This window comes from Callospermophilus lateralis, chromosome 7 (genome assembly GCF_048772815.1).
Source record: "Callospermophilus lateralis isolate mCalLat2 chromosome 7, mCalLat2.hap1, whole genome shotgun sequence".
Lineage (NCBI taxonomy): Eukaryota > Metazoa > Chordata > Mammalia > Rodentia > Sciuridae > Callospermophilus > Callospermophilus lateralis.
Window position 1 is genome coordinate 28,455,928 of NC_135311.1, and position 25,291 is coordinate 28,481,218.

Consider the following 25,291-nt stretch of genomic DNA (forward strand, 5'->3'; position numbering starts at 1 on the left):
ACCAACAGAACAGGCCCAGCGGCCGGCCAGACACATCGCCCCGCCCCGGTTGGGGGAGGGGCAGAGCCGCCGGGCGCCTGCAAGTTAGGCAGACCTGCGACTCACCAGCAGATCAGGCCCAGTGACCTGCGGAGCGGCAGAGTCACGCCCGCGCCTGCAAGGTAGGTGCACTTGCCACCCACCGGCAGGTCAGGCCCAGCAACTCTCGGAGGGACACAGCTGCTCCACGCACATGCAAGGTAGGCGGAACCGTGACCACTGACAAAACAGGCCCAGTGGCCCGCCAGATACATCGCCCCGGTTGGGGGAGGGGCAGAGCCGCCACCAGAGCCTTTTAGGTAGACAGACCTGCAACGGACAGACAGAACAGGCCTAGTGGCCAGTGGAGGGGCAAAGCCGCTGCTCACGCCTGCAAGGTAGGCGGACCTGTGACCACCGAAAGAACAGGCCCATCGAAAGTACAGGCACAGCGGCCTCCCGGCGTGGTAGGCACATTGCCTCAATTGGAGGAGGGGCAGAACCACCGCCAAAGCCTGCGAGGGAGACTTTGCAGCTATACAAGAGCAATATAAATATATAGGGGGAAAAATCAATAACACAACAGTTTCACCAAGCAGAAAGAAACGCGATCAATATGAAAAGACAAGGAAAGAAAGGACCACAAGCAATGCAGGTCAACTCAACTTTAGAAGAGGTAATATCTGCAGCAGATGGAATGTCAGATAAAGAATTCAGGATATACATGCTTCAGATGATCTGGAGTCTCAAGGAAGACATTAGACAGCAAAATCAGACAATGAAAGACCACTTCGACCACTTTGACAATGAATTACATAAACAAATCCAAGAAGCAAAAGATCAATTATACAGGGAGATAGAGGTTATAAAAAACAAACAAACAGAAATCCTGGAAATGCAGGAAACAATAAACCAACTTAAAAACTCAATTGAGAATACTACCAGCAGAGTAGAACACTTAGAAGATAGAACATCAGACAATGAAGACAAAGTATTTCAACTGGAGAAGAACATAGACAGCTCAGCAAAGCTGTTAAGAAACCATGAGCAGAACATTCAAGAAATATGGGATAACATAAAGAGACCAAACTTAAGAGTCATTGGGATACAGGAAGGTACTGAGGTCCAAACCAAAGGAATGGGCAATCTATTCAACGAAATAATACAAGAAAACTTCCCAGACTTGAAGAATGAGACAGAATCCCAAATCCTAGAAGCCTACAGGACGCCGAATGTGCAAAATCATAAGAGATCCACACCTAGACACATTATAATGAAGATGCCCAACATACAGAATAAGGAGAGAATTTTAAAAGCTACAAGAGAAAGGAAGCAGATTACATTTAGGGGTAAACCAATCAGGATAACAGCTGATCTTTCAACACAGACTCTGAAAGCTAGAAGATCCTGGAATAACATATTTCAAACACTGAAAGAAAATGGGTTCCAACCAAGAATTGTGTATCCCGCGAAATTAAGCTTCAGGATGGAAGATGAAATTAAAACCTTCCATGATAAACAAAAGTTAAAAGAATTTGCAGCTAGAAAACCATCTCTTCAAAACATCCTCGGCAAAATATTACAGGAAGAGGAAATGGAAAATATCAATGAAAACCAACAGCGGGAGGTAGTACAGTAAAGGGGGGGGAATAATCAAAGAGGAAAACAAACCATGTTTAGTAACATAAATAAACAAATATGGCTGGAAGAACAACCCATATCTCAATAATAACCCTAAATGTTAATGGCTTAAACTCACCAATTAAGAGACACAGGCTAGTAGAATGGATCACAAAACAAGACCCAACAATATGCTGCCTTCAGGAGACGCATTTGATAGGAAAAGATATACATAGACTGAAGGTGAAAGGTTGGGAAAAATCATATCACTCATATGGACTTCGGAAACAAGCAGGAGTGTCCATACTCATATCAAATAAAATAGATTTCAAGCCAAAGTTAATCAAAAGGGATGAAGAGGGACACTACATACTTCTCAAGGGAACCATACACCAACAAGACATAACAATCATAAATATATATGCCCCAAACAATGGTGCAGCTATGTTCATCAAACAAACTCTTCTCAAGTTCAAGAGTCTAATAGACCACCATACAATAATCATGGGAGACTTCAACACACCTCTCTCACCACTGGACAGATCTTCCAAACAAAAGTTGAATAAGGAAACTATAGAGCTCAATAACACAATTAATAACCTAGACTTAATTGACATATATAGAATATACCACCCAACATCAAGCAGTTACACTTTTTTCTCAGCAGCACATGGATCCTTCTCAAAAATAGATCATATATTATGTCACAGGGCAACTCTTAGACAATATAAAGGAGTAGAGATAATACCATGCATCTTATCTGACCATAATGGAATGAAATTGAAAATTAACGATAAAAGAAGGAAAAATCATGCATCACTTGGAGAATGAACAATAGGTTACTGAATGATCAATGGGTTATAGAAGACATCAAGGAGGAAATTAAAAAATTCTTAGAGATAAATGAAAACACAGACACAACATATCGGAATCTATGGGACACATTGAAAGCAGTTCTAAGAGGAAAATTTATTGCTTGGAGTTCATTCCTTAAAAAAAGAAAAAACCAACAAATAAATGATCTAATACTTCAACTCAAAATCCTAGAAAAAGAAGAGCAAAACAACAGCAAAAGAAGTAGAAGACAAGAAATAATTAAAATCAGAGCTGAAATTAATGAAATCGAAACGAAAGAAACAATTGAAAAAATTGACAAAACTAAAAATTGGTTCTTTGAAAAAATAAATAAAATCGACAGACCCTTAGCCACGCTAACGAAGAGAAGAAGAGAGAGAACTCAAATTACCAGCATACGGGATGAAAAAGGCAATATCACAACAGACACTTCAGAAATACAGAAGATTATCAGAAACTATTTTGAATCCTTATACTCCAATAAAATAGAAGATAGTGAAGGCATCGATAAATTTCTTAAGTCATATGATTTGCCCAGATTGAGTCAGGAGGATATTGACAACCTAAACAGACCAATATCAATTGAGGAAATAGAAGATACCATCAAAAGACTACCAACTAAGAAAAGCCCAGGACCGGATGGGTATACAGCAGAGTTTTACAAAACCTTTAAAGAGGAACTAATACCAATACTTTTCAAGCTATTTCAGGAAATAGAAAAAGAGGGAGAACTTCCAAATTCATTCTATGAGGCCAACATCACCCTGATTCCTAAACCAGACAAAGACACTTCAAAGAAAGAAAACTACAGACCAATATCTCTAATGAACCTAGATGCAAAAATCCTCAATAAACTTTTGGCGAACCGGATACAAAAACATATCAAAAAAATTGTGCACCATGATCAGGTAGGATTTATCCCTGGGATGCAAGGCTGGTTCAATATACGGAAATCAATAAATGTTATTCACCACATCAATAGGCTTAAAAATAAGAACCATATGATCATCTCAATAGATGCGGAAAAAGCATTCGACAAAGTACAGCATCCCTTTATGTTCAAAACTCTAGAAAAAATAGGGATAACAGGAACATACCTCAATATTGTAAAAGCAATCTATGCTAAGCCTCAGGCTAGCATCATTCTGAATGGAGAAAAACTGAAGGCATTCCCTCTAAAATCTGGAACAAGACAGGGATGCCCTCTCTCACCACTTCTGTTCAACATAGTTCTCGAATCACTGGCCAGAGCAATTAGACAGACGAAAGAAATTAAAGGCATAAAAATAGGAAAAGAAGAACTCAAATTATCACTATTTGCAGATGACATGATTCTATACCTAGCAGACCTAAAAGGGTCTACAAAGAAACTATTAGAGCTAATAAATGAATTCAGCAAAGTGGCAGGCTATAAAATCAACACGCATAAATCAAAGGCATTCCTGTATATCAGCGACAAATCCTCTGAAATGGAAATGAGGACAACCACCCCATTCACAATATCCTCAAAAAAAATAAAATACTTGGGAATCAACCTAACAAAAGAGGTGAAAGACTTATACAATGAAAACTACAGAACCCTAAAGAGAGAAATAGAAGAAGATCTTAGAAGATGGAAAAATATACCCTGTTCATGGATAGGGAGAACTAACATCATCAAAATGGCGATATTACCAAAAGTTCTCTATAGGTTTAATGCAATGCCAATCAAAATCCCAACGGCATTTCTTGTAGAAATAGAGAAAGCAATCATGAAATTCATATGGAAAAATAAAAGACCCAGAATAGCAAAAACAATGCTAAGCAGGAAGTGTGAATCAGGCGGTATAGCTATACCAGACTTCAAACTATACTACAGAGCAATAGTAACAAAAACAGCATGGTACTGGTACCAAAACAGGTGGGTGGACCAATGGTACAGAATAGAGGACACAGAAACCAATCCACAAAACTACAACTATCTTATATTCGATAAAGGGGCTAAAAGCATGCAATGGAAGAAGGATAGCATCTTCAACAAATGGTGTTGGGAAAACTGGAAATCCATTTGCAACAAAATGAAACTGAATCCCTTTCTCTCGCCATGCACAAAAGTTAACTCAAAGTGGATCAAGGAACTTGATATCAAATCAGAGACATGGCGTCTGATAGAAGAAAAAGTTGGCTATGATCTACATACTGTGGGGTCGGGCTCCAAATTCCTCAATAGGACACCCATAGCACAACAGTTAATAACTAGAATCAACAAATGGGACTTACTCAAACTAAAAAGTTTTTTCTCAGCAAAAGAAACAATAAGAGAGGTAAATAGGGAGCCTACGTCCTGGGAACAAATCTTTACTCCTCACACTTCAGACAGAGCCCTAATATCCAGAATATACAAAGAACTAAAAAAATTAGACAATGAGATAACGAATAACCCAATCAACAAATGGGCCAAGGACCTGAACAGAAATTTCTCAGAGGAGGACATACAATCAATCAACAAGTATATGGAAAAATGCTCACCATCTCTAGCAGTCAGAGAAATGCAAATCAAAACCACCCTAAGATACCATCTCACTCCAGTAAGATTGGCAGCCATTAGGAAGTCAAACAGCAACAAGTGCTGGCGAGGATGTGGGGAAAAGGGTACTCTTGTACATTGCTGGTGGGACTGCAAATTGGTGCGGCCAATTTGGAAAGCAGTATGGAGATTTCTTGGAAAGCTTGGAATGGAACCACCATTTGATCCAGCTATTCCCCTACTCGGTCTATTCCCTAAAGACCTAAAAAGAGCACACTATAGGGACACTGCTACATCCATGTTCATAGCAGCACAATTCACAATAGCAAGACTGTGGAACCAACCTAGATGCCCTTCAATAGACGAATGGATAAAAAAAATGTGGCATTTATACACAATGGAGTATTACTCTGCATTAAGAAATGACAAAATCATAGAATTTGGAGGGAAATGGATGGCATTAGAGCAGATTATGCTGAGTGAAGCCAGCCAATCCCTAAAAAACAAATGCCAAATGTCTTCTTTGATATAAGGAGAGTAGCTAAGAACAGAGTAGGGACAAAGAGCATGAGAAGAAGATTAACATTAAACAGGGATGAGAGGTGGGAGGGAAAGGGAGAGAGAAGGGAAATTGCATGTAAATGGAAGGAGACCCTCAGGGGTATACAAAATTACATACAAGAGGAAGTGAGGGGAAAGGAGGAAAAATATAAGGGGGAGAAATGAATTACAGTAGAGGGGGTAGAGAGAGAAGAGGGGAGGGGAGGGGGGAGGGGGGATAGTAGAGGATAGGAAAGGCAGCAGAATACAACAGACACCAGAATGGCAATATGTAAATCAATGGTTGTGCAACTGAAGTGATTCTGCAATCTGTATATGGGGTAAAAATGGGAGCTCATATCCCACTTGAATCAAAGTGTGAAATATGATATATCAAGAACTATGTAATGTTTTGAACAACCTACAATAAAAATTAATTTAAAAAATAAATAAATAAATAAATTATACCTTTAAAAAAAAAAAGAATACAAACAACAATAAATGTTGGCGAGGATGTGGGGAAAAAGGCACACTCATACATTGCTGATGGGACTGCAAATTGATGCAACCAATCTGAAAAGAAGTATGGAGATTCTTTGGAAAACTTGGAATGGAACCACCATTTGACCCAGCTATCCTACTCCTCGGTTTATACCCAAAGGACTTAAAAACAGCATACTACAGGGACACAGCCACATCAATGTTTATAGCAGCAAAATTCACAGTAGCTAAATTGTGGAACCAACCTAGATGCCCTTCAGTAGATGAATGGATTTTAAAAATGTGGCATATTTTAATATGGAATATTTCTCAGCATTAAAAGAGAATAAAATTATGGCATTTTGGTAAATGGATGGAGCTATAGAATATATGCAGAAAAAGCATTTAACAAAATACAGAACCCCTTCAGGTTCATGTTAGATTTCTTAAAACCTGAACATGGATTCAAATACCTCTCAAAGGTATTGTTGAAATGAACTTTTGGGAAAAGCTTTGAGAAATCAAGAGTTAAGGATGGTTGTTTTTTCCTAACTGTAATTTGTGAGCTACATATGTTAGAAACTTTTGTCTAGGGATGGTAACTTTTAGTGGGAAAAACATCAAAACCCCTACTATAAATTTACAGCTTTGTAGTAAGTGCTAGGATTAACAGATTAGTTAGGAGGCCTTTGGCTGCATTTAGCAGATTCCACTCAAACTAGCTTGAATAACAAGGGAATTATTGATTCATAGAACTAAACACAGAGCAAGAACAGGCTTCAGGGCCAGTGCAATCCAGTGTCCTAGGCTCTGCTTCTCTGGAATTCCAGAATTACTTCATTTGTCCCTTCCTTTGCAAAATGATTAGCGATTTTTTGCATTGCATTCATGTACTACATTGTTGGGACTCCTCAACTTTAGTGCTGTTGACATTGGGTACAGATGATTCTTTTGTTTTTGTGGGATTGTTTCCTGAGCATTGTAGGGTATTTGGTGGCCTCACTGACCGCCACTTGATGCCAGTAGCATCTGAACCCTGAATATTAAAAATATCTCCATATATTACCAAATGTTCCCTGGGGGACAGAAACACTCTGATTGAGAACAGCTGGTCTAAGGGGAAATAGACCATTTCAGCAAGTGGTTATCTGGGGGAGAAATGTGTTCTCTAAAAGACCTCAGACTCTTAAACTTTCTTTTTTTGGGGCTAGAGATGTGGCTCAGTGGTAGAATTTGCCTGGCATATATGAGGCCCTTGGTTTCAAAGTTTGAATCCCCAGCACCACACACAAACAATAAGATATATATTTATATATATTATTAGGATATATATGAAACTCCCTTTTTGTCTCACTGGCTCAACCTAGGTCACTTCCCAATTCCTGAACCCCTCACTGGTGAAGGAGTTGAATTTTCTCTGACTAGTCAGGCCCCCACTGGAAAAAAGTCATGATAAGAGAGAGAAGAAGCCAAATATGAACCCAATAATATTCATCACCACACTCTAAATTTGCCTTTTTTTTTTCTTCCTCTCAGTGAGGATTATGGGAAGAACTTTAAGGATATTACAAATCTCATCAACAACACCTTTATTCGGACTGAATTTGGCATGGCTATTGGTCCTGAGAACTCTGGAAAGGTGAGATTCATTCCTACATCTATAAAGTTGGTACTTGATAACACATACAGGGCTGTTTGATGTTAGTATTAAGATAATCCAGAGATACACAATATTGTATTCTAGTTTAGTATTGCTGAATTTTTAAAATTAGGCACAGTTTAATGTCAATCACACAAGAATCTTAAGCACACAGGTTTTTCGGTACCTGTCTAAGATGCATCAAAATCTTTCTACCTCTGTTGCAGTTTTTAGCATTATGTGTGTACTCCCCATGACAACATTTTAGTCTCTTGGGAAACTAACAAATCTCAAAATTGATCAGGGTCAAAATTGCAGGTATAATGTATTAGCTCAATTCAGAATGATTTTTTTTTTAAGATTAATATACTGAAGGAATCAAATGGAGCAACAAATCTTTAATCTAAAGAGTTTAATGTCTGGTGAAAATGGCACAAGAACTTTCTTTGCTAAATTTGATCTTTCTCTTCCTGGTCAGGTGATATTAACAGCAGAGGTATCTGGAGGAAGTCGTGGGGGAAGAATCTTCAGGTCATCAGATTTTGCAAAGAACTTCGTGCAGACAGATCTCCCTTTTCATCCTTTGACTCAGATGATGTATAGCCCCAATAATTCTGATTACTTGTTAGCCCTCAGCACTGAGGTGAGTCCAGTTGAGAAGCTTGGCTTGCCTGTTGCCATTTTTACACTTTAAGAATAGGCTGTCTTAAAAGGACATGGTAGCTAATGCTTGTATGTTGGCCTTTTTTCCAGTGTTGTCTTACACACAAAATATGTATTTTTTACTTTTCTTCCCTATTTGATAAAGAATATGATTTCTGTTTGCTGTCTATTCAGATAAGGATAATGTAAGTTGCCATTATAATTTTTTAAGCAAATAGATATGTGCTATTGAAGAAATGAACTGAAAATAATTTAATTCTTGTTGTGCTACCAGAGATAAGTGTAAATCATCAAATTCCTAGTATTGTTATTGTTCCTTTCTTGTGACCAAACCACATCTTTTTATATTTTTTTCTTTTTTGCTATTTCTTTGGTTATGTATTGATTTCTGCCTTTGACATTTCATGTATTAAATATCCAAATCCTCAACTCCCTGAGCCCCCTACCACATTCCTATACTATCCCCAGAAACCAGTGTCCCTCACTCATTGACCCATCTGTCTTCTGAAAGTTCCTTGAAGAACACATTCAGCTCTTGCTGTCCTGGAAGACCAGTCTCCAAACCTGGAGTTGAGGGTGCCAAGTGGCTGAGTGGCCAGACTATGATGGTCAAAATTACACTTTACACTTATGTGACTTTCCTCATAAGTGTATATGTCTATAAGTAGACTTGGTATAGTCTACTGATTATATAAGTATACCTGGTATATAAGTATGTATATAGGGTATGTAAGTAGACTTACATGGTGTATAAGTAGAGTGTATATGGTATAAGTAGGCTTGGTATACTCTACTGAGCAGCAGCATCCGATGGGAGCATCTGACAAGTGGGTTAAAGATGCGAATCCCTAAGCCTCAACCCAGATACAAGAAACCTGTGACTTTTGCTTGCAGTGGCTCATGTTTTTATCTAGCTCCCCAGCAGGGCCTGCACTCTAAAATTTAAGAGCCATTGTTGTGGTGACTATTCTGGAGCAGAAACAAGACAACCAACTGTGGACTAGGCAGGCAGGGCAAAGGTGACATGGAGAGGATGAAGGGCCAGGAAGAGAGGTCCAGGTGCTGAGTCTTTCGTAGGGAGATGTTTGAGTCGAGATGAGGCTGAGAGGTGCTCCAACAGGGTCTTATTTATACTTAGCTGATGGAGGCCAGAGGAAGGGCTTGCTGGGGTGCTTCAGACCTTAGAGAAATTAAATGGAGCTAAGAGACCTCATGAAAATAGACAGAACCATGGATCTCCCCTTTGACCCTCTTATCTCCAATTATCTCAAGCACATTTAAAAAAAAAAGCAATCCTCAAGAAGGGACAGAAACAATCTGTATTTTCGCCTGGAATTTCTTCCAATTAAGGGTAAATTAGAAATGCTGTGAGGTGATTATTACCAAAAGGAAGGGGGACATTAAAGAATGGTGGGTGAGGGTGGGGGAGCACAGAAGATTAACTCTGTCTAGATCAGCCCCATTCAGTTTCATCTGTACCAGAACATCTCTGTCCTATCTCCACTGAAGCTGAGCTCAGTTAACTCACGTTGTCAATATAACTGACATTGTCAGTCTTCATATTATTAAGTCTGCTGCATTTCAAAGTATTGGCCATCCCTCCTTTGGGGAATCCCACTGGCTTGGTTCTGTGACATCATTCCCTTTGTTTACCTTTCTGGTCATTCCTTGTTGGTCTTAAACACCTTTCAACTATCCTTAAATGCCCCCTGCTCATTTTGCTCTGAGTAGTAATCTCTGCCACTTTTACAGTTTAACTATCACTTATCTCTAGCCCTGGCTTCCCTGTAGGGCCTCAGAGTCCTATCTTGCTGCCTCCTTGGTATCTCTAGCTGTAAGTTACACAGATACCTCAAACTCAATCCAAAACTGAACTTCTTCCATGTCCTTCTCTCAGGTGTGCTCTTCTTCCCTTAATCCTTCTGCTGGCTAATGATACAACAGTGCATTCTAGACCCCAACCCAAAACCCAGAGTGATTGACTTTGAGATATATGTGTGCTCAAGGACACCCACATATACCCACATACACACCCATACCTGTACTACCCTACAGGAAAAGTCATCTAGTTCCATTCTAGCTTCTGAACTCATACTGGTCCTATTCCTCAAGGCTATGGTTGAAATCCTCATTAACTTTTTTTTTTTTTTGGATACCAGGGATTGAACTCAGGGGCACTTGACCACTGAGCCACATCTCCAGCCCTATTTTGGATTTTATTTAGAGATAGGGTCTCAATAAGTTACTTAGCACTTCATTTTTGCTGAGGCTGGCTTTGAACTCTTGATCCTCCTGCCTCAGCCTCCTGAGCTGCTGGGGTTACAGGCATGCCCAACCCTAGTTAACTCTTTTTTTTTAAAATTGTTGATAGACCTTTATTTTATTTATTTATATGTGGTGCTAAGAATTGAACCCAGGCCGCACGCATGCCAGGCAAGTGCGCTACCTCTGAGCCCCAGCCCCAGCCCCCCTCATTAACTCTTAATTAAATTAATGTGACAGTTGGGCTGGGGATGTGGCTCAAGTGGTAGCGCGCTCGCCTGGCATGCGTGCGGCCTGGGTTCGATCCTCAGCACCACATACAAACAAAGATGTTGTGTCCGCCGAAAACTAATAAATTTTTAAAATTTTTAAAAATTAATTAATTAATTAATGTGACAGTTATTTATCACATGTCCTACTTTCAGTTGGGACCTTCTGAAATCCATCTTTTCCATTCTCACCCAAGTATGCCACTTAAGAAAGGGAAACTGTAGAGTCTTCCTCCTGAGGAGAGCACCTCACTTACAGTGCCTGACCTACACGGAGGCTCTCCGGGAGCTTGCCTCATCTTTCTTCAGAGCATTAGCTCTGCATTTCCTCACCTTGCAAGTTGATGTTCAATGGCTTTGAGCTTCCTACACGTGTTGCAGTGCTTTATTACCTCCCTGCCTTTGCAAGACTGATCTGGCTTTGTGCAGCAGCATCTCATCTCCATGTGTGCCTTATTTTGGTTATACTGTTCATTTCAGAGTGGATGCTCCTCTTCAGGAAACTCTCTGATGCAGTGTTCCTCCCCTCCCCACTTCTACACTAGGCTGTTTCCATGTCATTTACCACCTGGCATTGACCTTCTTATCTATGCCCCTTGTGAGCTCCTTGAGAGTAGGGAGTGGGTCTTATTCATCTTTGTATCCCCTATGTAACATCCAGTGGGAGCTTCATATGCATTTGTTATTCTGAACTCCCAAGACCCTGAAGGAGCCCAGATGAGCCATGTATGTATCTGTGAAGCTCAGGCAGCTCTGGTGGAGCCTCAGAGTGTGTGTTTACTGTCCTGTATGATCAGATATGAATTATTAAAAGTCATACAAGCAGCTGCACAGGATAAAGCTGGAATTTTGATAAGTCATTTATAATCTTTCAGAATGGCCTGTGGGTGTCCAAGAATTTTGGGGGAAAATGGGAAGAAATCCACAAAGCAGTGTGTTTGGCCAAATGGTGAGTAACAGAAGACTCCATCTGTGCATAGCCCAAAACCTTTTCTGATAATGCTGCCAAAAGTCACATGAATAAATATTGAGCACTTACTATGTGCCAAGTACTTTTCAGGGTGCCATAAGGGAGAGAAGGGTATGACACAGACCTCAACCTGGAAGAACTTCTATTGTGCTGGAAAAGAAGACTTAGTCTGACTAAATGTTAGAATATAAACAAAGCACGTGATTGAGTAGCTTCTGCCTGCAAAGGATTTATTCTGCAACTTGTGACAACTTTAGTTTGGGGATAAGTGCTTCTCTGCACCCAGATTTATGCTCCCTTGTCTAGGAATTCATTTTAGTTATGTAGAACGTAGTAAGGAATCAGGAAGAAAGCTGAACGAGCTTTCAGACTGCGAAAGGCACACTGTCCGATCACTAGAATGTACTCACTTCTCCTGGCAGGACGCAATGCCCCCATCAGGTGCCTGCATAGAGATGTCGAGGTTGAGGGAGCTCTTACTTGAGAGTCAAGTCACCTTGGTTCCAACCTGGCTCTGCTGCTAGACAATGACTTAACCTCCCTGGGCTTTTGTTTTTACTTTGCAAAATATTTGTTTGGGGAATGTTGGGGGGTGGTTGAGAAATAGTTGAATTAACAGCGCTGGGGTGATGGCTCAGTGGTAGAGTGCTTGCCTAGCATATATGAGGCACTGGGTTCAATTCTCAGCACCGCATGTAAATAAATGAAGGTCCATCAACAACTTAAAAAAAAAAAAAAAAAAGGAAAGAGTTAATTAACAGCCTTCATACCTCCAAAATTCTGACTAGGCTCAGCTCTTGTTGAGAGTGTCTCTCTTTTTTTCCTTTGACTAATTTCAACAAAATTGTTAATCTGTTTCCCAGTTTGTAGCAGATTGCTGCCAGAGATGAGCTAGTGGCTGCTGGCAACAAGCACATGACAGCATTAAAATTATAGCCTGAGAGCTGGAAGGAGGCATAAAAACTATAAGAGAACAGACAAAACTTAGAGCATATAACAGTATGAAATTATTTATTGCTGGATCAAGAAAGGATACATACTTCAGTAACTTCTAATGGGGACACTGTATGATGGTTTGATATGATTGATGTTCCTAATGATGAACTATAATCCCAAGAAAGAGTTTAATGTACTCTACTTAGGCAATCAGGAAAATGTGTAGTACACATTTGAAATGTCTACCAAAATTAATTAAAACTTAAAAAAGTGGACCTTTTCCAGAAATGCTCATTCAGTGAGGTTTTGACAGCAACACTGTGGTATACATACCACATTTGCTCTCATTTAATGTATTTTAATGAATTTTGCTTGTACCATATTAGGTGTAATCAGGAATGAAGTGATTTTTAAGGGAATTAAGTTAACAAATGTTTTCAATTCTGTTGGATTTAGAAATGTAGCACATGTTTAAGAGTATAGAAAATTTGATCATTAGAATTCATCTTTAAAATCAGAAAGTTCCATTAAAATGATATTTTGGATTCTATGCAAGGTTATTCACTTTTATAATTCATTACTTTGTTTGACTCTAAATATATTATAACAGATACTCAACTTTTAGGTGTTTGCTTTCTAGGAGTTTACAACCTGAAGTCCTGAGACAACATGCTCAAACCCAGCAACTTTCGCTGGTAGTCATCTCTAAGTAACATTAGGGTCTGAATCTAGTTCCCTGCAAACTCCTTTTGCAAGTTACATTTTCAAGTAACTCAACCTCTGACCTAGTTGTCTATTTGAAATGAAAGAACTAAATTAGTTAGCTCATACATATCATCAAACTGGATTCTGAGAGGAAATAAAAGCATAAAATTTAGTACCTGACCTGAAGAAACCAATGAGTATGAAGGAGAGATATGAGGCACACACCGTGCAATTAGCATAGCCAACTGGGAGACAGTGAATGTCAAGTGGCTGATACAGAGGGCAGTTTCTCAAATGCGTCACTGGTGACATTTTGGGCTGGATAATTCCTTATTGAGGACCCTGCTCCATTATAAGATGTACAGCGGCCCCCCTGGCCTGTTCCTGCTAAATGTTAGTAACAACTCCTGCCCACCCCACCCTCCACCCCAGTTGTGACAACCAAAAATGTCTCCAGACTTTGCCAAATGTCTAATTTCAGCAGTGCATTCATGTGAAGCAAATATTATGCTACAATAGACCCTGATTGAGAAATCACTGCTCTAGAAGCTTGCATCAAAGAAGCCTTCCAGTTAGAATGACAAGAACGCTTCATAGGAGAGCTAGATTTTTAAGCTTGAGTTTGTGAGGGTACAGTTTGGTTATGTGAGAGAAAAGCATTTTACAGGGGAAACAGTATGACAGAAGAGGCAAATTTGGAGAGTTTAAACAGATTACTTTGGCTGCCTGAACGCGCCCCCATAATGGTCTAGGAGAAACATGGGGCAAGGCCCTAAGGATCTTGGTAGACCACAGGAGAAATGGGTGCACAGTAGCAGAGAAGGCTGTCAGTTGGTGCCTGTGGATGACATTCACTAGACTTGCCATGGGCTTTGTGACTAAGGTTGATAAAGCCCATCATCAGCCTTAACCCTTTTTTCTCCCCTGTCTTTGCCTTATATAGGGGGTCAGAGAACACCATCTTCTTTACTACCTATGCAAATGTCTCCTGCAGTAAGTATGTTTTAGCTCCACAAAGGGTGTCCTGTTATCCATTCATAGTAGAATATTCTGGATTGTGTGAGATAGAAGCAAGACTATTCCATTCTCCTGAAATTTTAATAGCTAAAGAGACCTGTTAGTGATTTTTAAAATCTTGAAAGTACAACCAAATTACTATTCTGTGCCCATGTCAAATAAAAATGTAGGCTAGGACTGGGGGTAATAGTCAGTGGTAGAGCACTTGCCTAGATGCACTAGGTCCTGGATTCAGACCCCAGCAGCATGCATACCTGTGTGTGTGTGTGTGTGTGTGTGTGTGTGTGCGCGCACACACACACACACACAAGAAACACACATACACACATGAATAGGCTGAACATGGAGATAGTATACTTAATTTTAGCAGTGTATTTATATAAAGCAAATATTAGGCTGTAAACAATAGCAAATTGAAATGCATCACGATTTCTGCAAAAGAACATGGAATGGCCTGGCATGGTAGCTCACACCTGTAATCCCAGCTACAGGGAGGCTGAGGCAGGAGGATCACAAGTTCAAGGACAGCCTGGGCAACTTAGAAAGACTTGTTTCAAAATAAAAAATAAAAAGCATTGGGGATGTACCTCAGTGTTAGAGTACTTGCCTCGCCATGTGCAAGATCTTGGGTTCAATCCTCAATACCACAAACAAAACAAAACAGAAACAAACAAATCAATAAAAAGGGCTGGGGATCTAGTTCAGTGGTAGAATGTTTGCCCAGCTCGTGCAAGGCCTGGGTTCAATTCCTAGCACTGAAAAGGAGGAGGAGGAGGAGAACAGGAGGAGAGAGAAGAGCAGGATGCTGTGGCTGTGATGTTTTTATGTGATATTGTATAGGAATTAAGAAAACTCTCTCTTTCCATCCAGCATAAAATATTTCACATACAAAATAAAACCCAAATGTGAATTCCCTGAACCTGATGCTGTATCCTGTTTGTGTTATTACTTAATTAGCATGCATAGGATTTAGAATACTTTGTTATTAAAAGCAATTCTAAAGCAGCTGTTTTGATCTGGGCTTATCAGTAAATGAAAGTTTAATTAATATTTTGTCTTGTTTAAGAAGCTGATCTTGGGGCACTGGAATTATGGAGAACTTCAGACTTGGGAAAAAGCTTCAAAACCATTGGTGTGAAAATCTACTCATTTGGTCTTGGGGGACGTTTCCTTTTTGCCTCTGTGATGGCTGATAAGGTGGGTATTGCCTTTTCACTTTGAGGTCTGACATTTCTGCAAATATGCCTCTCCTAGCTCCATTTACTGATTAGTACCAACAGAGTTTCTTATCTTTGCAATATTCAACATCACTATAAATTTTGGGGTGATTCTGTTTACAGAGACTGATTGATCCCCCTCATGGGCTGGTCTGCACTTTGGTCTTTTGTTACCATATGAATTTTGGTATTGTTTTGGGGCATATATAGATCAGTGTTTGAACTTTATTCAGACATGGATATCTGAAAAAAAAAAAAACCATCTACTTAATCATGGTAACAAAATACCATTCAATAATAGTAATAAAATAAAAATAAGTAACATCAGTTGAATATCTACTAGGTTCTAGGTTCTTCTCTAGGTCTTAGGAATATAGCAGTGAACAAAATAGATCAATTTCCTGCTCTCAGAACTTATATTCAAGTGGGGAAATAAATACTAAGCAAACAAGTGTATTGGGTTAATTAAATCTGCAAAACAGTCTAAAGCAGAGTAAGGACACGGCAGCAGGAAACAAGGCAGTGTTGCATACTGGGTGGTCAAGAGGGGCTGGCTAGGATCTGAATGTGTGAGCGCAGGACTATACAGACATCTGGGAGGAGAAGGGGAGGAACAGCATGTGTGGGGACAGACCTTCAGGCTGGAGCATGCTCCATCTATTGAAGAAAAGGGGCAGAGAGCAGTGTGGCCCAGGAGAATGTGTGCCCAGAGTGTGTGGGAATGGGTCAGAGGGGAGCCAGTAGCCAGATCATATGGGCCTTTCTAGGTCACAGTGAAGACACTGTTTTGTTTTTTACCCTTCATATGCTGAGGAGTTGCAAAAGGGTTGTGAGTGAGAGAATGATGTGATTTGACTTCCTTTTTAAGAGCATATATATGTGCAGGGTAGCACACATGTATTCTGTGTGTGGGGAGGAGGCAAGAGTGATAGCTAGGACCAGGCTGTTAACTGTGGGTGAGGAGAGAAGCAGTGAGACTATGGATATATTTTTAAAATATATTGCTAATAAGACTTGCTGATGAATTAGATGTGTATTGTGAGACAATAAGTGGAATCAAGGATAACTTTAGAGTTGGCCTGAGCAGTTGGATGAATGGCAGTGCCATTTTCTGAGATGGCCAAAACTACAGAAAGAGTAGGTCTGTGGGAGAACTCAGTTTTGGTATGAGCTGCCCATTAGATATCTAGGTAGAAATGTCAAGTAAGCATGAATCGCCTAGAATTCTATGATATTTAAAGCCATGTGACTAGAATATCCCTTCTGGAGGAATGAGTAAGTAGAGAAGAGATGGGAGGACTGAGTAAGCCCAAGCACCCCCATACTGAAGGTTGGAAAGAGGAAGAATCTAGCAAGGAGGACTGGGAGGGAGGGACTGGTAAGGTAGGGAGAGTCAGGATATGTGAAAGAAAGTATTTCAGGGGAAGGAAGTTATCAGCTTTGTTAAATTCAAATGATGTATCAAGTTAAATGAATGCTGAGAATTTCCCACTTGAGTTGGCAAATGGGTTGTTGGTGACCTTGACAAAAGTAGTTTCATTGGACTAGTAAGGTTAGAACACTGATTCAGTTCACTTCAGAGATAGCTAGAGATGGGGAAGTTGACATAGTAAGTACAGATAACTTGAGCAATTTTGTAATAATCCCTCAGTAATCCTATGAGCTAATACTCTTATCTCAAATTTATAGGTGAAAAAATTGAGCAACTTGTCTAGGGTCACTCAGTGGTAGAACCCTGGTGGAAATCAACTGTCAGATTCCAGCAGTAGCCTTCTTAGATTCCTGTGCTGCTATTTACAGAATTAAAATTCTGCTATATGCTTTCTAACTCTAGTTTCTATATGTAACAATGAGAATAGGATTCAAAGTAATTAGACATCTCAGTGTAAGTCAAATAAGTTAAATGTACTTATCACTGAACTTTAAAAAGTATTTAACAATATAGAGGCCTGAAGCTTAATTCTCATGCCATGGCTCATTGTATCTACCAGTTATTTTAAGTTATTTATCAGAGAGGCTTGAATTACCTTCTTAAAAGACTCCTTCACCAGGTGAATACTCTGTGGCTAGTTTCCTTATAGTAATTCTTGACCCTCCTTGGCCTCTTTCCAGCCCATGCATGTTCCCTTCGTTATGTGGCTATTCTGAGACAGCTCCTTAAAAGCATGTCCCATCTTGACTTCCCTGTGATCTCCCAAGCATGGGTTTCATCTCCATTTTCTACATTCTTAATTATCTAATTCTTTGGGTTATGCTAGGACTATCTCAAAGGGACTGTGTGTGTTGGGTGTACTGAGGATAGGTACTGGGGATCAAACCCAGGGCCCCAGAGCCTTGTGCATGCTAAGCAAGCTTTCTACCATGAGTTATATCCCCAGCCCTTCAAAGGGACCAAACTTTTATGTAGTAATCATCATTTTAAGAATTATTTGAGCAAGTATAACCAAATGGCTATAGAGCCAATTGATAGTCCCATCCAACCCTTAGCTCTTTTGAAGGATATGGAATATCAGAAATTGGGAAATCATGCCAGAGTGAAAGAGCCAAAGCAAAAGCAAGATAACCTTACTTAGAATGGATTTTCCCATTGGCAAAAAGGGGTTAGAAATTGCTTTGGTAATTGGTACTATGATCATTCATTGCAGTTGTACCCGGTGAGGAAGTAAATAATCATAATTATTAAAAAATGTTCCTGTTCACATCTATGCACATGGCATCATGACAGAAAATTTAAAAGATAGATATCGGCATATTTATTCCAGGATACAACAAGAAGGATCCATGTGTCAACAGATCAAGGGGACACATGGAGCATGGCCCAGCTTCCCTCTGTGGGTCAGGAACAGTTCTATTCTATTCTGGCAGCGAATGATGACATGGTATTCATGCATGTAGATGAACCTGGAGGTAAGAGCATTTTTATAGCCCATCCTGAATGTGTACAGATATAAGTTTTGAGCCGGTTTCCTTTTTACATGCTGACTTTTCCTAACTGACTACTCTGTCCTAGAGGTAACATCTTGCCTTTTAAAAAGGCCATTTGTTTTGGTGGTTTATTGTAGTTTGAATGTTCAGGAGTTCTGGAGCAGAGTAGTTCAGCTTTTACTGATTTGCAAACCCTCTGTTACCAGGTAAGTACTAGAAAAATTCAGAATGTCTTACAGCCATTTAACAAAGTCATTTTATGTCTGTTTGCTAATGATAAAAGAAAATTGGGGGCTTATTTTTGTCTATTTCACTTTTCTAGTGATTGTTTTCTGCTATATTTAACAAAAACATCAGTTTGTGACAGTGAAAATTTAGAAAATGATCCTTCATCCCATGTAGTTTGAGAAACATTGTTCTAGAGTATTAAAGATTTAGAAATGTGTAAAATATGAACCAAATACAGTGTCACTGACTGTGATACTTCTGGGAAGAGCTCCTCTATATCATCCGATTAAGTCATTCAATAAACTCAGCATTCTCAAATTCCAGGTACTTAGCAGAGTACTAAAACTAAAGTTGATCATGAAGATCTTGAGCATCAAACCTAATTAGCTCTCTAGGTCTGCGTCTCTGTTGTGCAGAGAGAATTGGCAAATTGCCTGACTACTGGGTCAGTCAGGTAGTTGTATATGACTAGACTATTGTTTTTCTCTCTGTTTCCTCCTGAGACTTAATGGGTTTTTTTTTTTTTCCACCTATTTTAGATACTGGGTATGGCACAATCTTTACCTCTGATGATCGGGGCATTGTGTACTCCAAGTCTTTGGACCGACATCTCTACACTACCACAGGTGGAGAGACCGACTTCACGAATGTGACCTCCCTCCGTGGGGTCTACATAACAAGCACGCTCTCAGAAGGTCAGTCCTGGTGCAGTTATTCTGCTCCTGAGCTCCTTCTGCTGAATGTGATAGGATTTGGTGGTCCCAGGTTATAATGTGCTTGCCTAGCCAACAAGCCTACCCATGTAAATTTTGCCTCCCCATTTTAAGTAAGTTGTAAATAGAACTAGGAGAGAGCAAATCAGCGGCAAGTAGGAAGAAAGATGCTTTGGAGTCTATGTTGTTTAGTTTATAAAGTGAGTCTTCCATATTGGAAGGCTTAGACCAACAGAAACAAGCCTTAATTTGAGCCACTTCTGTTCTTCTTGTAAAGGGCTTAGCAATAACCAGCAAAGATTCTTCTAATGTTTTACTCCATGGCTCTACAAGGTTCACCTTTACCAAGGTTCAGTTATGCAAATAAACATATTACTCCCGAGTACAAAGGCTTTTAAAGTTTTATTTATGTGTTTTCTGGTAGAAGATGCAGGCTCTTTGTTTTCTCTTGTAAACTCCTTGCAGTGGCTTACCAGGTCCTAAGTGACATTGGCTCTCATCTCCTCCCTGACCACACCTCCAGTTCTCCCTCTTTCATTTGCTCTGTACCACTCACACTGGCCCCTGTCCATTCTAAAATATACACACAGTCAGATTACAGACTTGCTCTGAGCATTTCTCCCTTAAATCTTTGCTCAGTCTTTGCTCCTTGTTTTGTATTCTAAGGATTGAACCCAGGGACACTTACCCACTGAGCCACATTCCTGGTCCTTTTACTTTGAGACAGGGTTTTGCCAAATTGCTAGGGGTTCTTGTGTTACTTTCTGAGTGAACCCTTCCCTGACTATCTTATTTTAAATTCCAGTCTGCCCTGCCACCCAGCTCACTCCCAATCAACCTTTAGCTGTGTGCATGTTTTCTATAGCACTTTTTTTAAAAAACATACTGTACGATTATTTACTATGTCTAGTATTTGTCTCCCTCTAGTAGAAATGTATATCTTATGAAACTTTTTGTCTGTTTTGATCATTAATATATTAATGATCATTAATATATTCCCAAAGGCTTGCAATATTTTTCACATAGTGAATACACAAATGTTTGCTGAATAAGTGAATCTTCTGTCACTTTCTTTTCTATTTGATATTCCTCAGAAAACTTCAAGCATATTATGTCTGGATTAAATTGTAACAGTTTATAATATTGAAAATAGAGGACAAGGGAGGAATTATAAGGAAAAAAGAAAAAGATATAAGAGGGATAGTGGAGAGACAATAATTAGGGTTTATTAATAATATTTAAGCACCATATTCAAACCTTGAGAATCCCTAAGATAAGCCTGGTGTCATGGCCTTGTGTGAAGAAAAATTAGGATGCCTTCCCGTGGTAGATTTTTCTTCTTTCTAAGGCAGCAGACAAGGGAAGAGTATAGATATCAGCCAATTATGTTGGTTCAGGAGTTAAAATGTGTAGAGAAAAGCTTTGTTTGGGCTCACATTTTAAAGGTTTCAGTTTATGGTCAGTTATCCCCATTGTTTTTGAGCCTGTGTTGGCACATCATAGTGGGAGCATGTGGTGTAGGAAACCCCTTTACTTCAAACAGAGGAAGAGGAAGAGATTAGGGCCCTAATGTCACCTTCAAGGGCATGTTTCCAATGACAGCTTTCTCCGTGAAGCCCCACATCTTATAGCTTCCACCATCTCCCAATAGTTCCATGGTTTGGTAGCCTACCTTTAACATATGGGCCTTGGAGATTGGGGGGAAATTTAACATAGCATAAAAGTGACCTTTCTCGATGTTGTCAGCCCCAGATTATTTCTGGAATTAACTGAGTGCTGTTCAGGTAGTGATCTTTCTTCAGATCTCATAGTTAGAGTGCTGCTTGGTTACTCATCAACACTAAGCCATTCTGTAAGCTTTGTGGGACTTCAGGGTTAGAACCGTGATATGTGGCCTCAGGGGAGTTGGGCAGTGGTAAACTGACTTCCCTTGGGTGCTTCCAGTGTGCTGGACTTATGGTCATTCTTTCCCTGTTCAGATAATTCCATTCAGACCATGATCACTTTCGACCAAGGAGGAAGGTGGAAGCACCTGCGGAAGCCTGAAAACAGCCAGTGCGATGCCACCGCAAAGAACAAAAAAGAGGTTTGTTTACGCTCTGGAGAAAAGCAGCTGTTCTGCTCTGCTGTGCCCGGGGCTCAGCTTCTGAATAAGGGAGTTTTGTACTAGATGTGTACAACTTAAGATACAAAGTTTAGAGTGAGAGTAATGAAATAAACTTAGAATTTGGAAAATAACAACTTGCAGGAAGGTCAAGATATCATGGATTGTTTGTCTATTAAAGAACAAAACTGAAGGCTAACAATGTTTTGATAAAATGCTGAATGAAAACAGAGTAGATAGATGTGCTGGCCATTAGTTAGGGGCCAGCATGACAGCTATGAGGCTGAGAAAGTGGACTAGTGCTTTCCAGGGCTGGGGGGAGTCAGAAATGTAGAGTAGGGTTTAAAGGTAATAGTTTCAGTATTACATAATGAAAAAGTTCTAAAGATTGGTTGCACTAAAGTGAGAATATATTTAACACTCCTGAACTGTACACTTAAATGAAAGTTTAGATTGGTAAATTGTATGAAATGTGTATTTTACCACAATTTTTTTTTTTTTTAAAAGATCACCCCACCAAGGTCTGAATTAAGTTTTAAGCTTCATGAGGCGTCTGTGAGATGAGCAAGGGTATCAAACCTTTGGTTTTAATATGAGCTTGGTTTGTTTTCACAGTGCAGCCTTCATATTCATGCTTCCTATAGCATCTCTCAGAAACTAAACGTCCCGATGGCCCCACTCTCAGAGGCTAACGCCGTAGGCATAGTCATTGCTCATGGTAAGGAGCTCTCCCTGCACCCCACAAACTGAAGTAGCTGAGCACTCTGAACTCAGCCAGAGCCCTTTGAGCCTGATTTAAAACACAAAACAAAGCCCACTGCAGATGGTTTTGGTATTCCTTTGGTAGCATTTCTTGCATTATAACAATTTTGGCTTTTCATAGACTGCCCACTGAGGGAGCAACACAACTTCCTTTCTCAAGTTTTGATAGCCTTCTTTTCTACTGCAAGAGGCCTGCTGGGAAATCATCAGAATATATTTATTCCAATTCCCTTGTCAGGAAATCCTCTCTGTTTCATTGCCAATTTGTGCTGATGAGACGGTGGATTATGTTGCAGGTAACGTGGGGGATGCCATCTCGGTGATGGTCCCAGATGTGTACATCTCAGACGATGGGGGTTACTCCTGGGCGAAGATGCTGAATGGACCCCACTATTATACCATCTTGGATTCTGGAGGCATCATTGTGGCCATTGAGCACAGCAACCGTCCTATCAATGTGATTAAGTATGCATGAGCTCAACTCCACACACACTATCTGCTTACAGGGCAACGGTGGGAATGTTCTTCAGTTTATCAAGGGGAAAAGGCATGGACCCTGATTCAAATGTTCGCATTCTACAGAACTGTACAGAAGTTTCTAGAAGGGCTTATGATTAGAACAACTCGGACTAAATGGCATTGTTTTTTCTTCTGACTCCATGTAGTAACACATTTTGTCATTAAAATAAAAAAAAAAATCTCACCACAAAAAAATGGAAATGTTCAAGCACTCTGAATTGGAAATGACTTTCTAAGTACAAGTTTTTATAAGATAATTTGACATGATTAATTTAGAAGCCCATTCTCACCTGGTCACTACCCTGTCTTGCCTATGAAAGAATTTTTGTAAAGATATTTACTTCTGACTGAATCCTTTTCTCTACTCTGTTAACTGTGGGCATTAAAAATGAAGGTGACTGTCAGCCAGAAAGCCAGCTCTAAAATACAAAGGTTTCTTCTGGTTGGGAATCCCTTTATAAGTTGGTCCTCTGTCATGATCTTTCTCTAATTGTGATTTCAGGTTCTCCACAGATGAAGGTCAATGCTGGCAAACCTACATGTTCACCAAGGAGCCCATCTATTTCACCGGCCTAGCTTCAGAACCTGGAGCCAGGTCTATGAATATCAGCATTTGGGGGTTCACAGAATCTTTACTAACCCGCCAATGGGTCTCCTACACCATTGATTTTAAAGATATCCTTGAAAGGAACTGTAAGTGTCTCCTTTGACAGTTTCTACCTGAAACATGTCAGCCTCTTTCCTAAATAATACCTTCTTCAGCTTAATGTCTTTTAGTTGGGATAAGCAAATGTGTGTGTGTGTGTGTGTGTGTGTGTGTGTGTGTGTGTAAGGAGCTTGGAGGATGCTCCACATGGTTAATCAAGCAATGGAATCATTAGAAAAGCAGTTTCCTTCTTGGGACTAGCACTGTCCATGAGAAATATGAGGGCAACATATGTAATTTAAATGATCCTGTTAACTACATTATGAAAGTAAAACGATGGGCTGGGGTTGTGGCTCAGTGGTAGAGTGCGCACCTAGCATGTGCAAGGCCCTGGGTTCGATCCTCAACATCATATAAAAATAAATAAATAAATAAAATAAAAAGCTATTGTGTCCAACTACAACTAAAAAATATAAAAAGAAAGGTGAAATGCATTTTGATGATAGGATTATTTTCATATATCAAAACATTATCATCAATTTAAGCTATGTTAAAAATTGCTGATATATTTTACATTTCTTCCAAGTCTTTGCAATCCAGTGTACAGTTAATACTATACTTCTAGTGAATTTCAGTTCAAACCAGCCAGCCACAAGTGGTTCGGCTACTGTCTAGGATAGTGTGGCTTTGTACTGGAGAAGAGATCTCCTGTACCTTTAATGAGCTTTTTTTTTTTTTTTTTTCTGGCTTATAAGAATAGTACATGCGTGTGTGTGACATTTTTTTTTTTTTTAAAGAGAGAGTGTGAGAGAAAGAGAGAGAGAATTTTAATATTTATTTTTTTTTTTTTTACTTTTCGGCGGACAACATCTTTGTTTGTATGTGGTGCTGAGGATCGAACCTGGGCCACACGAATGCCAGGCGAGCGCGCTACTGCTTGAGCCACATCCCCAGCCCTGTGACAAATATTATTTCATTGACATTTCAGGGGTTTTCACCCTTGATTAGTCAAATGCAGTAGGACTATAAAGAGAAAATCTTAGAGGAAAATGTTTGCAAGAGTAATTGGTGGTGTCACTTCTCAAGATGTTGAAGTGAGAGTTTTCATGCAACGACCTTTGGCTCAAATGTCAGGTGAGGTACTGGAATGGCCAGTAGGCAAGTGTGAAGCCCACACTGACCTATTCAGCATTCTGTACTAGAAGACATGGTGAGGCCCAGAAAATGATTTCAGAAAAAGATTGACAAAATGAAGTGTACATTGTTCCCAAAGTGTCACAAATAGACCTAGACCCAGTGCCAAAGATGCCAAACCCAAGCTATGATAAGAAATATGAAAGATAAAAGAAAACACTAGAGGAAAGGCAACCTGTAGTCACACGCTGGTGTAACACTATCAAAGACTTAAATTTTCAAAACCTTCTAGTTGAATTTTGGTCCTATTAGACTGGTTTATAAGTCCATTTCTTCAGATTGTTATTTAATTCGATGACTTCTAAGGAAGCAGAGCTCTTGGTTTGGACTTTACTTTGTTTTTGAAGTATGTTTTTAGTTTTAGATGGACACAATAATTTATTATTTGTTTGTTATGTGCTGCTGAGGATTGAACCCAGTGTCTTACACATGCCAGGCAAGTGCTCCACCCCTGAGCCACAAACCCAGCCCTACTTAACTTTTCTACAAGGTGTTTAAATGTG

At 39.7% G+C, this 25,291-nt stretch overlaps 1 protein-coding gene across 2 annotated transcripts in view; it reads left to right on the plus strand.

The window, feature by feature from the left end:
• The window catches only part of Sort1 (sortilin 1), an 86,633-nt gene that overhangs the window by 47,644 nt on the left and 13,698 nt on the right, over positions 1 to 25,291 (plus strand). Inside the window, exons 4-14 of one of the 2 annotated variants that reach the window (XM_076863113.1) lie at positions 7,556 to 7,658; positions 8,137 to 8,301; positions 11,728 to 11,801; positions 14,407 to 14,456; positions 15,547 to 15,677; positions 18,460 to 18,604; positions 19,390 to 19,545; positions 21,543 to 21,649; positions 22,283 to 22,385; positions 22,726 to 22,894; positions 23,451 to 23,641. In XM_076863113.1, coding sequence (XP_076719228.1) covers positions 7,556 to 7,658; positions 8,137 to 8,301; positions 11,728 to 11,801; positions 14,407 to 14,456; positions 15,547 to 15,677; positions 18,460 to 18,604; positions 19,390 to 19,545; positions 21,543 to 21,649; positions 22,283 to 22,385; positions 22,726 to 22,894; positions 23,451 to 23,641 — 1,394 coding nt within the window. The remainder of the gene's footprint in view (positions 1 to 7,555; positions 7,659 to 8,136; positions 8,302 to 11,727; positions 11,802 to 14,406; positions 14,457 to 15,546; positions 15,678 to 18,459; positions 18,605 to 19,389; positions 19,546 to 21,542; positions 21,650 to 22,282; positions 22,386 to 22,725; positions 22,895 to 23,450; positions 23,642 to 25,291) is intronic. The other variant, XM_076863114.1, reaches the window with a different exon arrangement.